The 17,577-nt window shown below is 37.9% G+C and overlaps 1 protein-coding gene across 4 annotated transcripts in view; it reads left to right on the forward strand.

Annotated features, from left to right (window-relative positions):
* The window catches only part of jhy (junctional cadherin complex regulator), a 43,363-nt gene that overhangs the window by 11,780 nt on the left and 14,006 nt on the right, over positions 1-17,577 (forward strand). For all 4 annotated transcript variants that reach the window (XM_078426719.1, XM_078426718.1, XM_078426721.1 and 1 more), the window contains 3 exons: positions 1,912-2,983; positions 13,981-14,100; positions 16,091-16,875. In XM_078426719.1, coding sequence (XP_078282845.1) covers positions 1,912-2,983; positions 13,981-14,100; positions 16,091-16,875 — 1,977 coding nt within the window. The remainder of the gene's footprint in view (positions 1-1,911; positions 2,984-13,980; positions 14,101-16,090; positions 16,876-17,577) is intronic.

Consider the following 17,577-nt stretch of genomic DNA (forward strand, 5'->3'; position numbering starts at 1 on the left):
GGCAGATCTAAATGGCAAAGTACGCCTGCATTATTTAAATACGTGTAGGAAGGAACTGCAGATGCAGGTTTAAACTGAAGATAGACACAAAATGCAGGAATAACTCAGCAGGACAGGCAGCATCTCTGGAGAGAAGGAATGGGTGACTTCACCCATTCCTTCTTTCCAGAGATGCTGCCTGTCCCCTGAGTTACTCCAACATTTTGTGTCTATCTTTCATTTAAATATGTCATCCTTTGAGAATTTGGGAGGGTTTGATGAAGAAGAACTCATTGTGTTGAGGGTTCCAGAAGACTTTACAGGATGACTTGAAATTATTTTTATGAATCTTAAAGCGAAAGTTGCCTATTGTGAATTGGAAGATTGAAAGAGCAGTGCTCTTGCTGAATCCCCCCCGGAAGAACGACAGGGGTCAGCCAGGAATATCCATCCCTCAAGAAAGTTTTAGACGCCTGACTCAAATGATCACCAGTCCAAGTAACAATGCTTCATTAAGTTGGCATTTCCAGAGCCAGAGGATGGTGTCATCTTCCGGAACTCCAGTCATGCACATGTTTTCAGTTGCTCAAAGAGTGAAGATCGCATTCACCTTGAGCGTAGTATACAAGGACACATTTCATGCTTCCCAGTTTGCAGTGGGAAACATGGTGTAACCTTGTATATCTCTCCAAGCTGAGTTCAGGGGATTAGAACTGTGCACTGAAGGAGAAAAAGTTCAAATTCAAAACAAGCCACAGGCATATGAGTCATTCAAAATTTCCTGGGTTGCAGATTTCTCTGGGCGATAAAACTGTACCTACTTAATGCGCCAGGATTCATATGTGAACTTGGAATACTTTATAAATGACCAGGTTACGTATGTCCAGAGAAATAAAAATCATTGTCACAGTGATGCATCTGAGGAACATGCATGACATGTTTGCAATGCTCCCACCATAAATTTCAGCCAGTATGTGGAACTACCTGGGATTTATTCTTGACTGTTCACTCTGGTCATGGTGATGAGTGTAACATTATCAGTGTAATCTCAAGACTAGGAGAAGCTTTGTGGGATCTTGTAGTTCCTCAGGGTGCATTTCCACTGTTTGGATTGCTCATACACATATAAATTTCTAAATTCAACCAGAAAGTGGATTCGTGAATTTAATACCAGATACTTGTCAATGATTTAACAGACGCCATTTTTATTCTTTTATTTTTAAACTATATAGTGAAAAGCTATGGTTTGGGTGCAAATTCTTGGAGTAGGGAAGTACACAATCTTTAAAGAAAATCCATACAATTTCTACTTCTTCCAGTAGCTTGGTTCCAAGCTCATTTGCGTGGCCTCTTTAACCCACCATCATGTACAAATATTTCCACCTCTAAATTTAGTAGTTGCATTCCAAAAGCCATTACATTTGTTGCCATTGTGCCAGAGTTCAAAGTCAATACAAATAAAAATTGTGTGCTTATGTCATCTAAATATATAAATACTATGTTCCTCATGTTCTTATCTTTTTACACTTTTATTTATTGTAATATGGCATGGGGCATTGCTTTGCCGGAAGAATGTCTTAAAATTTTATTTTTTGTATTCAGCATCTCCAGCACTAAGTGCTTCCTTAATTGGCCTTATGGAACAGTTACAAGAGGGATTTTTCACCTTTGACACCACTGCAATGTTAGTAGTCAGAGAATTTCCTGTCTTGTTAATGCATGAATCTAATAATAAGGGACAGTTTTAACCTACAAAAATGAGAGCCGCAGTTCAGTCGCTTTACCACTCAAAGTTGTTCCGCTGTTCCATTTTTCGTACCCTCTACATGATAATTAATGCTTCTTTTAAACCCATTGGATTTTTTTCCGTTCGGTTGATGTGAAGTCACAATTTGTTGGGCTTCAATTGATTTTCATTTAACATTTTTTCAGAAATCACCAGAGCGACAGATATGCCAGCCTAAGGTATAATCCTAATTGGAGGAATACCAGAGAGGGAGAAGAAATTCTATTGTCCAAGGAGGTGATTCAACAACAAAGCCCACATCTTAATGACTCGCTGATGAATTTGCCCCAGGAGTCAAATCACGTTTTGGAGAATAATGTTGCAAGATCCCATGAATTTGAGCAACTAGATTTATCAGAACATAAAAGGCTACCATATAAATCTCAAGGAAGGAGATCTGGTTTCAGAGAAAATGTTAATAATGTAGAGAAACAATCTAAAAGAAAAAGACCTCCTTCTCCTTCTTGTAAATTTGGTGACAGCAGTCAAGAAGAATGTGACTCTTTAGATTCTTCTGCCTCTTATGATGAAAATAATACAACTGATTTGCTTGACCACAGAAAAAGCAGATCAGAATATATTACAAAAACAGCGCTGCGGAGTAAATATGGGAAAACTAAATGCTACAATCGAACAAGTGACAATCAAATGTTGAAGGATCATGAATATAAACGCCGTGACTTATTAGAACAGAAGAAGCAAATAGGTAAATCTCAAGGAGTTAGATTTAGTTTGAAAGAAAATGATAACACTGAAGAGAAACAGACTAAGAGGAAAAGACCACCTTCTCCTTATTGTAAATATACTGAAAGCAGTCAAGAAGAATGTGACTCCCCTGATTCACTTGGATATTATGAGACCACTAAGAGCGATTTACAAAAGGATAGAAAATTAGCAACAGATAGAATCACAGAAACAGAATCCCAGGAAAACCATGGGAAAAATAAATCTCGCCACGAAGACGACTTTGAAAATATGAACGATCACTATGAGAAAGAGTACACACAGTACAGGGAGCATGAATCAATGCATGGTGATGGAAACATGAATAATGTTAAAAACAGAAAGATCCCTGCAATCTCTTATGACAGAAAATTACAAATAAAAGAAACATCACAGGATGATATTGTGGAACGTAATAAGCAAACTCTGGGAGCACGCAAATTAGCCTCATATCAACAATTATACGATGAAAAGAAGATCAAAAGTACTCAGGAGGTAGGTGCAATAGTAATTTTATGTTGTTAACCATGTCTGTTACAAGGGCAGAAGCCATCCCATGTTAAAGTGTTGAGGTGTTTGTATATGAAAATTAGTTAACATGTTGTAATTTAAATGACCGAAACATTGCATAATTGAAATTTGTTATGTGTGACTTGATATAATAAAAGGGCATTAGTCAGAAATGTTCATTGTGTTTGTCTGTCCTCAAATACTGCCTGATCCTATTGAGTATTTTCAGCATTTTCCAATTATTTCAACTGTATAATCTGGCTTTCATTATCCCATTACACATAGTCAATCCAAACTGAATTTGGCCATATCGTGGACAGCAGAATGGGCTGATCCTCTAGAACTGGGAAGTATTCATTAAGGCAAAGCAAGGCTTTACCAGGGAGATATCCTTAGGCAATATAGCTGGGACCCCACTGACACGAGGCGCGAGGTGAAAAGAAGACATAGAGCAGTTGGAACATACGTTTTTTTAAAAATCCACAAACTTTGCTCTAAGAATATGTTAAGAATGATGTCAAGTTGACATAATTTAAATAGAATGATATGATTTGTACTGAGAATGGTAACAACAGAATGTACAATGTTATATAATTGTAAATATTATGAAAAATAATAAGAAATAAGCTTCCTGGATCTCTGTTTCTTTGAAAAGAGAAAACTGAAGATTGTTCATAGGAGTCTTTAAGGCTATGAAGGTTTTGATAGATACAATTTTCATGTGGAGGAAACAGGACACAATGTTTTAGAGTCATCCAGAAATCTAATAAGAAATATTGGAGAAAAAAAGCATTTTATTCAAGGACTTATGAAACTGGTACTTGCTACCGCAGGATGCATTTAAAGGAATGCTATATAAGTATATATCTGGCAGCCTTAAAGTGTAGTGAGTGCTTTTAATTTTCTTTGTTTGTAGTTCATATCTGTATCAAACGGTATATCTGGCGAACATTTTCATTAAGTGTTTAAAGACTCGAAAGAAACCAGCAAAAGGAACAGCCTTTCAGTCCAGTCAAAAAGATTTCATGCAAATACACAGAATCATTTGCTGTTTTCATTTGCCCCTGGTTGGGACTTACCCTAGCCTAGGTTACAGCATTCATGAAAATAATGAGCAACAATTTTCTATCAATATAATTCTGCATACATTTGATTGCTTGCATCAGATTTGTCAGAGTCTGATAACTAAATGGGAGTCATTCTGCCCATATATGCTTCCTTCCTTAAGCATGATTAATACAGTACTCCAGATGTGGACTCACCAGCACCCAGTAAAGTTGCATCAAAACTTCCCTACTTTTATATTCCATGCCCTTGCTGAAAAGACTATCAATCCATTAACGTTTGTAATTACTTGCTGCATCCATACATGTTTATATTTCAGGTCCTGGTATCTTAGATCCTTTTGCACTGCAACATTCACAGTTTCACTCCACTTAAATAATAATTTACTTTTTCATTCTTCATTCCAAAGTGGATGACCTCACAATTTGTTACGGTATACCCCATCTGGCAACTTCTTGATCACTCACTTAACCTATCTTTATATCCTTGGCAGTATGCTCCTCATAACGTGCCAACCAATTTATTTTTGTATTATGAGCAAATTTGGCTGTAGTGCACCCAGTCCCTTCATCCAAACCATCAACATAGATTACAAATGGTTCAGGCTTAGTACTGAAGATGGGTCCCGATTCTTCCACAGGACAATCCCTGTGTTGGACTTTGGTCTCCGTGCTCTGAAACAATAACAAACTGCACAAGCGGACTGGGGAGATGAAGGCAAAGCTGCTCATTGTGAAGCTGTTCAATTTGTGGATAACGTCAGGATTAGAGGGGCCGAGATAGTCAAAGACACAAAGTGCTGGAGTAACTCAGCGGGTCAGGCAGCATCTCTGGAGAAAAAGCATGGGTGACGTTTCGGCTGGTCTTTCCACTGATAAGTTTTCAGTTTGAAGAAGGATCCCGACCCGAAATATCACCCATCCTTATTCTCCCGAGAGGACCTGCTGAGTTAGTCCAGCACTCTGTGTCTATCTGATATAAACCAGCATTCACAGTTCTTTGTTTCTACAAATGGATTCCTGGGAAACAAATTAAAAACAAAACAAGCAGATACTGGAAATATTCAGCAGGTCGGGCAGCATATGCAGAAGGAGAAACAGAGTTAAAATATCAGGTCTGAGGTCTTTTGTCAGAACAGGATGACAAATGGTCTTGGAACTGAAATGTTAACTGTGTTTCTTTTTCCATTGATACTGTCTGCATTCTGAGTATTTCCATCATTTTATAGAAGTAGACACATCATTTTATATTTTGATTCATGGGATGGCAACTCCTAGTAAGGATGTGTTTGCTTTGGGGGCTGTGCAGCATAGATTAACGCTAGAATTCCAAATATTAAAATGTGAGAACTGATATTTTAAATTATGTTCGTCTCGTTTAGTTTAGTTTAGAGATACAGCATGGAAACAGGCTCATCAAGTCACGCTGACCATTGATCACCCGTTCAAACTAGTTCTGTTATCCCACTTTCTCATCCATTCCCTACATGCTAGGGACAATTTACAGAGGCCAATTACAAACCTGCATGGCTTTGGGATGTGGGGGGAAACCGGAGCACCCGGAGAAAGCCAACGCGGTCACAGGGAGAATGTGCAAACTCCACACAGGCAGCAGCAGAGGTCAGAATCGAACCTGGGTCTCTGGCACTGTCAGGCAGCAGCTCCACCAGCTGCCCCACTGTGTTTGTTTCCTAGAATTTAGAATATTCAGGGTAATTTCATATTAAGACACTAACTTTGAAGATATTACGAAGAACTGAAAGGGTAGATGGTAGAAGATACTTTCAGGAGAGATCACTATACTGAAGATAGTATAAATATTGGAACTAGGTATTTTAGGAGTGAATGTTTGATATAATATGGTGTAATTCCTTTTCTCATGCAGTAAATTATGCCATCTGAAAGTTACAGGTACAATGACAACTTTCAGACACTAGAGAGCAGAAGAGACTTCCAAATATCTAAATTGAAAAGAAGGAACTGCTCCAGTTTTTTGTGTCTATCTAAATTGAAGAGACTGCAAGTAAAATTTACCTTAACCATTCCAATGGCAACTTTTTTTCATTTCCTTTTTTAAAAGTTTAAGCATTTTTTCTTTCTCCTTCTACCATTGCTGTCTGTCTATCCATTTCTTCTTGTGTCCCTCATTTGACAATGCATTTTGACTTTATAGGTGCTCAATTAAGAAAGAGATAAACTAAATCACATATATCCTCTGGCCCTCCCACCAAAGCTAACTACATATGAGGTTAACTGGTAATTCTAACTTGTGGCTAATACTTTAATCCTCAATTTACTCTCACCCTGACTGGTCTCTTACACCTTTTTCAAAGAAGCTCAATATGAACTTGAGGAATAGCATCTTCTGTTCTATTTAGTCAGGCTACATCCCTCAGGACTCAACAATAAATTCAACAATTTGATAAGTAACCAGCTTTTCTAGTTTGTGTGAAAATTAGCCAACGTCAATGAAATTCAGCATGATGGGGATGAGGACAGAATAAAATGGAATCAGAATAGCATTTGATAGGTTGGGTTTAGTTTTCCCTGAGGTGGAGGGGGCCAAGAGAGAGAGATAATTAAAATTATCTGAGAGAGATAATTAAAATTATGAGGGTGATAAATAGGATAGATAGTAAAATCTATTTCCCATGGTGGAGATTTCTAAGACTAGAAAGTGTTGGCTTAAGGTGAGAGGTAGAGTTAGAGAGGATCGGAGGGGCAATATTTTCACACATAATATTAAATTTGAAATGCATTACCTGAAAAGCTGTGGATACTCTCATGACCTTTAAGAAGTATCTAGATAAGTATTTGAAACGTCAAGGCATAGATTGCTATGGATCTAATACAGGTAATGGGTGGCATAGACATGATGGGCAAAAGGCCTTTTCTGTGCTGTATCGCTGTACTCCATGAATAATTTTTACCTTCAGTGGTCATCCCCTCTGTAATGTAGTTCATCTAATTTATCTTCCTGTCATTTCCTCTGCACATTTGTTGAAGAGATAACTTCATTGATGTAAAAGTGTAATTTTTAGAAGTCTCGTTTCTCTATCTTTTTGTTATCAGTGTTGAAATCATTATAGAATATAAAAGAATATGTGAATTTTCAGTTATTTGTGTTGCAAAAGAGCTAAGATTATTGTTTCAGGCCTCCATCTGTTCCCAGCAGTGTGATAATGTCCCCTGTCACCAATATTTGCATATTCAAGTACCAATTATGGCTAATGTTGTAAGAAAACATTGCAGTGTGCCTGTGGTTTTGCACATATTAATTGGTAAGCAATCCTCACTTTCCTACCAAACTGCTACAATTCATGCTATTTAGCAAAGACTAAGCATTATCAAAGCTCCAGTATTTGTGGCAGTGAAAGCTACTTCACATTGTCATGGACAAATCATTTTGCACATTAATTACACTGCAATGTTGTAATAACTAATTGCTAATTGCTAGCTCAGTGAACTGCACAAAAGAAAACATCACATTGATTTCAGTAGATGTATATATGGTGCTGATTGGAATCTTCATGATAACATGCACACACAGATTATTGTACTATTTCAGATTGGCCATCACACACTCAGTTCATAATTTTTTTTTAATGGCAGAATGGTCCAAAATACTAATTCAGCATTGCTACGTTGCATCTGATTTTGCAAAATACCTCTTGGATCTCTACTTTCAGTTGCTTGCAGATACCATTTGTCCCCTCCGAAGCCAGTCCATTCTTCAAGGAGCAATACTCTAGAAATGGTTAAAGTATATCAGAAGCGAAACTGACAGCATCACCTCTTCTTCCTCCAGTATAACTGCACTGCTCTGAAAATATTGCATTGGCAGTTGGCTTTAGACCCCTGGTTTTGGACTGCATTGAATCACTTATTTTTTATATAAAATGTTATTACATTTTGATTATTATTTCCTGAATGCTCCATTACTACCAGATGACCAATTGATTATTTTTGCATAACACAACACAAGAAATAGTCTGTTCCCTTGGTTCCTCGATATATTGATTTGGAACACCATCTCTTATACACTTCACAATTTTATCTTCTGCATTGGTACTCAAAGTTGGATTATCCAGTCTATACATGGATCAAAGTCTTCCGTGGTTATTGAATTGTCTTTGCTAAACGTACCATTACGAACCTAGTTATGCTGTGCCCCAGCATTTCACATTTGGGGCTGATATACAACTCCCAAACCCTCTTTCTGTTTCTTACATAAATCAAACCAATTCTAGTTCTTGATACTTTGAACTAAAAAAAATTCTCTCCTGCGTTTATCGCATTTAAAAAAAAACCGGGCTACCCTATTTCCCTTTCAATTCTATACGTTACAACACCTTAATTGTGTGAAACTAAGAATGTATGGGGGAAAGTACGGTGGCCCTTGAGGAGCAGGATTAGTATGTGACCACAGTCATCTTTTTAATGGTTTTATCCTCACCATGGCCAATGTCTATGCAACAACCATTTCAAACAAATGTCAACACCATTTCATTCATAGGTGTTAGCAAGGATGAAGAAATATTTTAACTGCCATGTTTGTGTACTGCCTACATTTCAGTCAACCAGCATAGATTGAAACTGCCATTTCTTGAGGTGATGGGTTTAGCCAATGATTGTATTACCACATAGAGCCATTATTTTAGAGCCTGCTTTAATGAGCTCTCCCAGACAAAATCAACAGTAATTATCAACTGCTGTAGAACTAACAAATATTGTTAAAAAAGTGTTTTCTGGCCTTTCAACTTTTTCTTTGAAGTTATCTATTCTGAACGAATGATTAAACTTTGGTATGTGATTGCTCATATTGCTCCAAGTAATGTGAGTTACTTTCATAAAAAAGACATTCAGTCTATAAAAAATAATTTGTGTTTGGCAAAATTTGCTGCTTTTTCAAAAATATGATTTTGTAAGAACCTGTTGACTTATTTTGATAGTAGTAGTAGCTGCACTGTCTTCCTCAGCTGCACTTAAACCAGTTCCTTTCCTTCCTGATAACCCTCACTTCAAAGTAGGAAGACATCATGTACAATTTATTAATAGTTCATTGGCTCTAGACCAAAGGGCTTGAGCACTCTGCAGCATGCTTCGTCTTAGTATGAACATCTAATCAAGATGGCCCAAGCTCCCACGATAACAATCAAATGCAATTCAACAACCCAGAGTCTTTGAAGTCCTATTGCAGACTTTGTACCATAGACCAGGATAATAACATTCCATGATTGCTACCTTTGTTGTATATTCTCTATAGAGAAGTAATTACAGGCTTGGTTTAACAGAGAGAACCTAACACAGCTTATGATGCTTAAAATGTGATTTCATTTGATCATTTTCTCAATTTGATTGGTGTTATTAGAATAGTTCATAAAATATGTTGTAAGAAACATGGGCAGAGGTTGAGGCCTGCATCACAGTGAAAGAGATAATGAGGACTGTGTGGAGATCGTGTCTGAGCAATCAACACCTCTGCAGTACTTTCCTGCAATGTACTTATCTCAGTATTGTAACTACACTGCATTTTGAAATCCTGAACAAAGTGCATCTTTCATTCAATAGAATGTATTGAATAGTTCAGTCATTCAGCTTCATTTTTGTCATTGAAAAAGCTCACCGAGTGCAAAATAATGTTCAACAATGATATCATTACAAAAATACTTGCAATCATGTTTTCATATTTGTTATCAAGTGCCAAAAAAAAAATAATAATATTACAACTTGCGATTTATTAACTCGGCAAAACTTTCTTCCTAACGCCAGTATTTTTACGTTTTCCATTTTGATGGATTTTAAAAATCTATAATTTCCTGCAGAGATAATGGAGAAGAAATCAAACAGAATGGTGATATAAGGAAATGCAGATGCTGGAATCTTGAGTAAAACACAAAGTGCTGGAGTAACTCAGCTGGTCAGTCAGTATCTGTAGAGGGAATGGATAGGCAACAGTCGAAACGTAATGGTGCGGTTTTGCTGACTAGGTCAATTGGACAGGACATGCAAAATACATACATTTTTTTTGTTCATAATGTGCACTTTGCCCTTCAGCTCATAATGTCTGTGCTGAACATGATGCCAAAACCAACTCTGACCTGCCTGCACATAATATATATACCAGAGGTCCCAGCACAGAGCCCTGCAGAGCTCTGCTAGTCACAAACCTTAAGCCTAAATATAGTCCACTACAACCTTCTAAGTCAGTTCTGAATCCATATGACTGAATCATTGTTAATACCGTGCATATTAATCTTCTGGCCTTTGTCACATCTTCAAAAAAATCTTGATTGTTAGTAAGAGACGATGTGCCATGTACAGAGCCAAGTAACCCATTCTCTTCCAAATGTGAGAAAATCCTATTGCGAAGAATCCTCTCCAATAGCTTCCCTACCAGTGATATGAGGCTCACTGGCCTATTATTCCCTGGATTCTGTCTACTTCGCTTCTTAAATGAAGGAACACACCCTAGTCCTCTGGGATCTCGCCTGTGGCTAGAGAAGACGTAAAGATCTTTGTCAAGACTCCCACAATCTCCTCTCCTGCCTATTGCAATAACATGAGATAAATCCCAACAAATGGTGGGCTTTATCCATCTTAATGCTCATCAAGAGCCCCAATGCCTCCTTCTTAATCTCAAACTGCCCTTGCATATTAGCATTCTCCACACTGATCTCACTATCCTCCAAGTCCTTCTCCTTGGTGAAAACATACAAAGTGCTCGTTTAGTACCTCACCTCCATCCCCAGACTCCAAGGACAAATTCCCTCCTTTGCATGGATAGCACGCAACAAAAAAGCTTTTCGCTGTACCTCAGAATAGAATAAATTGAAATAAAAAGTGTCACAAGATCATATTGGCGTGACTTTTGTATTTGTATCTTCATTATAAACCAATATCTTTGCTTCAATTATACATCATTGTGATGTGCATTATTCATCTCTGTGAATGAGTGGGCTGATTAAGAGTTCATCATTGTTGCTGCATGCCTGAAGTGCTTCACCTCTGCACTTTTTTTATCCTCCAAATTGAATGACCCTGTGACCATTCACATAATTAATTTGCTTTCTTGATTGTTACATGTTGTGTATGTAATTTGGTCGTACAATTTTTAGGTCTTTATACTGATATAATTAACTCACAATAAGCTGTATTTTGCTGTGAGGCTCACCATTCTTTGAGCACAAATGGAACAACAGCCTCTAGCAAACATGCATGCATAGTTGACGTGAAAATGCAGCTGTTCGTGAGACTGCACTCCAATCAGCTTCATGAAAACACCACCTTATCACTTGGTGCTCTGTTCAAATGATGAAAATCAAAGAGAGATCCTGTGCTGGTAGACACAAAATGCTGGAGTAACTCAACGGGACAGACAGCATCTCTGGAGAGAAGGAATGGGTGATGTTTCGGGTCAGGACCCTTCTTCGGACTGATGTCAGGGGAGTGGGTGGGACAGAGATAGAATGTAATCGGAGGCAGTAAGACTGGTGGGAGAACTGGGAAGGGGGAGGGGATAGAGAGGGAAAGCAAGGGCTATTTGATGTTCGAGGAGTCAATGTTCATACCGCTGAGGTGTAAGCTACCCAAGCGAAATATGAGGTGCTGTTCCTATTTCGCTCATTTTCATTTTATGTTCCTATTTCCCTTTTGTTCATATTTCACTTGGAAATTAGTTGATAATGACTCGACAAGGTTAGTGGATCATGGGATTATTTGTCTGCTTCCTCCATCAATACAATTTAACAATTGAGAAAGAAGCAATGAAACGGTAATGAAAATGGCATTAGTGATCCCCATACACTAACACAATCCTACACAAACTAGGGACAATTCACAATTTTACCGAAGCGAATTAACCTGCAAAACCTGTACGTCTTTGGAGTGTGGGAGGAAACCAGAGCACCTGGAGAAAACCCATGCAGGTCACCGGGAGAATGTATAAACTCTGTACTGCCTCCTCTTGTGAGTTGTTTTATAATCCATCACCATACAAAACTATGTGTGATAGGACTACAGAGCTTCCATATGATCTGTTGGTTGTGAGATTGCTTAGCTCTGCGATAGCATGTTCTTTTATCATGTTTCTCAAGGTTGCAGTTTGCTTTGCAGTTTCACTAGGCTGACACTTCATTACCTTTTGGTTTGTATGATGTTAATCCCAGCATGTTCTACTGTTGTCATTGAACCACAGTTGATTTCTTACTTCATGGTAATGGTAAGAAAGAGGGTTATGCTCAGCCATGAGCTTGCAGAATGCATTGATGTACATTTCTACTGCTGTTAGTAATCCACAGCACTTTGTGGGATGCCCAGTTTAGTACTGCCGGATCTATTCTGAATCTGTCCCATTTAACATGGTTGCAGAGCCACACAACAAAATGAAGGCTGTCCTTGGTTTGAGGGCAGGAGTTTATTTCTGCAAAGATTGTGCCTTGGTCATTGCTGTTTTGTATAAATGGATTTTCTCTAGGAAGATCATTGTGAAATAGTTCATGTAAGATTATCCCTTAAATTGGTTTGACCAGTCTGCCAGCTATGACTTTCAGGGCTTGGCCAATCCCATCAGTTTAGTGCTACCATGCTACCCTGGGTAATGAGCATTGAAGTTCTCCACCCAAAGTGCATTCTCTGCGCCCTTGCTTCTTTCAATACCTTAATCTCAATTTTATTCAGCATTCATCAACCGAGGTGGGTGGAATGTGGTGATCAGGAGGTTTCCTTGCCAATGTTTGACCTGGTGATATGACACTTCATGGGGTCTGGATTCAATGTTAAGGAATCTTAAGATCTACTCCTTCCCAGTAATACACCACGATGGAAGCTAACAGAGAGCAGGAAGATGGTTTATATTACAAGCGCTATCTTACCTCAGTTTGGTACATAAAGTTGAGTAGAAAAGAGTAACTTACAAAAGTTTTGAGTGATTGGGGTGCAGAATGATGGTGTGGTATGATCATGACCCATAACATTCTTAATGCAAGAATGCAAGAGTACATTAACACAAGAAAATAGTAGCAGTAAGCAACCAGGCCCCTCAAATCTTCCAAGATGTACATGGCTGATCTATGCTGTCCTCAACTCCTCTTCTGTGTTAGTTCCCACAGACTTCACTTCTTGGATCTTTCAAATATTCATCTGTCTACACTTGAAATATTTCTAAGGACCTCACCTTCACCACCCTCTGGGTCAGAGACTTCCAGAGACTCACTATCCTCCGAGAGAAGATATTTCTGTGCACGTTTAAATACCAGAAAAATAACAATATAAATAATAAAGTGGATTGAGAGATCTGCATCATTAGGCCAACGGGTGGATGACCATCTTAGGCAATGGGAAACTAAATAAACATTAAGCAGTTCACTGAAAACTACATGGCACAAGCAATTCCAAGGATGTCAAGGATGAAAAATGTGAGAATCATTCAGGGAAGAAGGAGTAACAAGACTCTTTTGGAGCAAGACAAGACTTTTGGCAATGCCAAACAGTGGAGGTCCACAAAGTGTTGGATACACCAAGGAGCAAAATACAACATTTTAATTGTGACATGAGGGCAAGGAACGAAGGCCATAAAGAAAGATTTTGACAGATTAAAAAATAAAATTCAGTATTTATCTGACATTATCAATCTCTCAAGATGGTTACCAAAGTGGAGCCTGGAAAACTGGAAAGAGGTGTGCCATGCTTGACAAAATGAACTTTATAGGACCACAGACTTCTTAAGTTTTCTGTTGACATAGTCTTAGTGAGCAATCTTATGAGAAATTTGTCTAGCTATGATGGTCCTCAAATTTAATACTGGTGTTATTGCAATTTACAATGAAAAGACCATGTTTCAAGATGATTACATAATCATAGTTTAATAATATGTAGATATTTCTTGCCTATCTTCAAACAAGTTGTTTACATCCATAGGTATCCGCCGCCAAAAGTTCCAAAAGCATGACTATTGTGGAGTCCAAGCAAAATACTGTCGAGGGTCAGGAGAACAACAATATTGAAATGAAGTGGAAGCAAAGAGCACAGAAGTTACAGGTCAGGTGGATTGTTTACCTTCTTATAATTTATTTCACTTTTGTTTAGACAAATGTCATTATTACACGATGATTAAACATGTTATTGACATCAAAATACTCTCTTGAGTTCAAAGAAATGAGGGATTAAATGATTGAATTATAAAAGGTTCTAATAGGACTTGACAAGGGAGAGGCATGGGTGATGTGTGTTTCCTGGCTGGGGTATTCAGAACCCAATCTCAATGTCAAAATAAAAGTCTCTACCAGTCAGGATTGAGATGAGAAAAAAATCTTCACTAAGAATATAGTGAATTTTTGGAAATTTCTACGAAACAGGCTTCCAGACTCAGTCACTAAATATATCAATAGATATTTGAATAATATGGTAATCAAGGCGTTTGAAAGTGACACAATAGTAAAAGATCTGCCATTATCTTATTGAGGGGAAGAACAGGTGCAAAGGGAGAATGCTCTATTCCTGCTGTTTCATATGTTCTTGCATACGAGAACCTTACAACAGATTCAGAATCAGAGGTACATACTCATCAGTACACACACAATATAAAATCATAGCACACAATAGGACATGCAACTCTTTGTTATACTGGTAGAATGATAGATATGAACCATCCTACTGCAACTACAGAACAGTCCTGAACTACTATCCACTTCATCAGGGACCCTCGGACTATCTTTGATTGAGCTTTACCTTGCACTAAACGCGAGTCCCTTGTCATGTATCTGTACACTGTGAATGGCTTGATTGTAATCATGTATTGTCTTTCCACTGGCTGGTTAGCACACAACAAAAGCTTTTCACTGAACTAAACTAAACTAACCTAAGCTTTGAGCTAGATATTGCTAGGACAGATACAAACCACAAACATTGCTTTGAAGGAAAATATGTAATTCAAAATACCATGTCCTGAATCCTCTACTGTATGATGGCCATTAACAAAACTACCTTTATCTTTCTGTATTCTCTGTGATACACCTTTGCTCTTCTGAGTTAAGGATTTGCTTCATCACAATGATGACTTTTATCTTTGAATTTATTTTTGTCTTTGAATGTATTTCAAATTTTTTATTTTTAAGTAGTGCCAAAAAAGCCATAAATTAGGCAGAGCAACAAATCTGACTGTTCATTTATTAGATAACAAGAAAGTTATTGTCTCACTAATCCGAATGAGTTTTTTGAAGATGTAACCAAAAAGGTTGATGAGGATAGAGCTGTAGCCGTTGTCTATATTGATTTCAGCAAGGCATTTGAGGCATTACAAGGCATGGTCGGAGTTTGTATGTTCTCCCCGTGAGCTGTGTGGGGTTTTTTCAGGTGCTCCGGTTTCCACCCACAATCCAAAGATGTGTACGTTTGTAGGTTAATTGGCTTTGGTAAAATTGTAAATTGTCCCCAGTGTGTGTAGGATAGTATTAGTGTGCGGAGATTGCTTATCTGTGTTCAATTCCATTTGACATTCCTTGTCCCACTTTTCCAGTTGAACCTGTTGTAATTGTTCATAACCTTCTTCACTGTCCACTACACCACCAATTTTGGTATAATCTGCAAACTTACTAATCGTGCCACCTACATTCTCATCCAAGTTGTTAATACAGATGATGAACAACAGTGGACTCAGCACCGATCCGTGCAGCACACAGCTAGTCATAGACTTCCAATCTGAAAAACACTCAGTCACATCCCCCCTCTGACTCCTACCCTCAAGCCACATGAAGATTAGAAATAGCATCCCCCAACCAATAACAGGATCTTGATTTGCACATTTTCATGTTTAACATGAACTCGTCCCCCATTTGCAGGCCTGACAGAAAATCACATCAGGCTGACCCTAGAAATGATTGGTGCAACTAAGGTGCCCAGTCCCTTTAATTTTTAATTGTAAACTGCTCATATATCAGACGGGGAAGAAGGACAGTTGATAATTATCTGCAATATTTTTGTATTTATGTGTTGTGTATTTATATAAATTATGTTGGTTTTTTTTTTGCAGAACTGCAAGACAAAACAATTATCCACTAAGAAAAAGGGATTAACGAACGTAGTGAGAGAAAAACCTCCACGACCACCTAATAAGCCTTTAACTAAACAGCAAGTGCAGAAAACTCATCATGACGAGAAGCGGCGACATGTTGAAGATGTGGAGGTTGATCAGAATAAAAATACATCCGAATTGCTAATAATTCACAGAGATGATAACAGTGTTCCATTGACTCCTGGTAGTGATAATACATTGACGTCAGTATCGCTCAGTCAAGTTGGTCCAGCTTTTATTCCCAATTCTCACCCAACAGTGAATCTCAACATTCATTTAAATACTTCTTCAGATTTTGTCCCAAGTATATCTGGTGATAATGCACAAACAACTGTTAGGCTAGTCCCATCACATCACCCAATGAACCAAGGCTCTTCGTATTACAAAACCCGCAATATTTACAATGCTCTGCAGCCTCAAAGGCCTGTTCCATATTTTCAAGACTATCAAAGAACCATTCACAATCCACACCAATACCCATCAAAATTTTCAACAGCTTTCAATGCACAAGAAAAGGAACAGTATCAACTCATGTGTAATGCACAAGACCCTTTTCAAGCATTGTATACACAGGCCCATCATGATCTAATGGTCAATCGTAACTATCATCAGGCTGCATATCCTAGAACATTAGCAGCAGCTCCATACAATCATACCAGGTCAAATCCAATACCTTATTCAGTGAACCAGGAAAAAATGATGAGAGAAGATAACCATCTTGGAAAGGAATATGGAAATTCGGGGTAAGCAGAAAATAGCACTGTCAAATAACATTTTCCTAAATATTGATAGAATCAGTATTGAAAGAAAATCATGGTGGAGTTAATTAAATCAACATATCAGAAAGTTGATTATGGTGAGATATTGTTCATAAAAGGTGTATTTACTCAAAGAGCACTTTGATATCCAATGCAGAATATGAACTCATTTGTTTTGAGTAAATATGATCCCTTAAGGTTAATGAAGTATATTGCCAAAGGAAAAGATTATGCTTTGGATGTACCTACCAAGGACATTTTCTCAGTGTTGCTGAAGATTGATCATCATATGCAACCATTAGTACATCTTGATCTTTGACGAGTCTCCTTAAAAACTAGTAATTTCCCTAAATTGTCGTTCTATCTCCTAACATTTGATGCCATATGATGGGATCAAATTTTGGCTGATAAAACATTTTGTGACGTCTCACCACAAAAATACAAATATTGGGTGGCAGTTTAGGTAAGAACAAAGTTACTGTGCAACCAGTGCAACACGTTCCTGGGTAAATAACATGAGCAACAAAGAATATAGAAGAAAAGGCGAGGGACTTTCTACTTATTTGATAATTGCAGAACGCAGTCACTGGAAATATCAAGGTTGTTTAGTATATTTCTCCTGGCAATCAATAGGACTCAGAATTACGAAGGGATCTGGGCTTCACTACCAATAATATCACTGCTCTC

Source organism: Rhinoraja longicauda, chromosome 32, assembly GCF_053455715.1.
Source record: "Rhinoraja longicauda isolate Sanriku21f chromosome 32, sRhiLon1.1, whole genome shotgun sequence".
Classification (NCBI taxonomy): domain Eukaryota; kingdom Metazoa; phylum Chordata; class Chondrichthyes; order Rajiformes; family Arhynchobatidae; genus Rhinoraja; species Rhinoraja longicauda.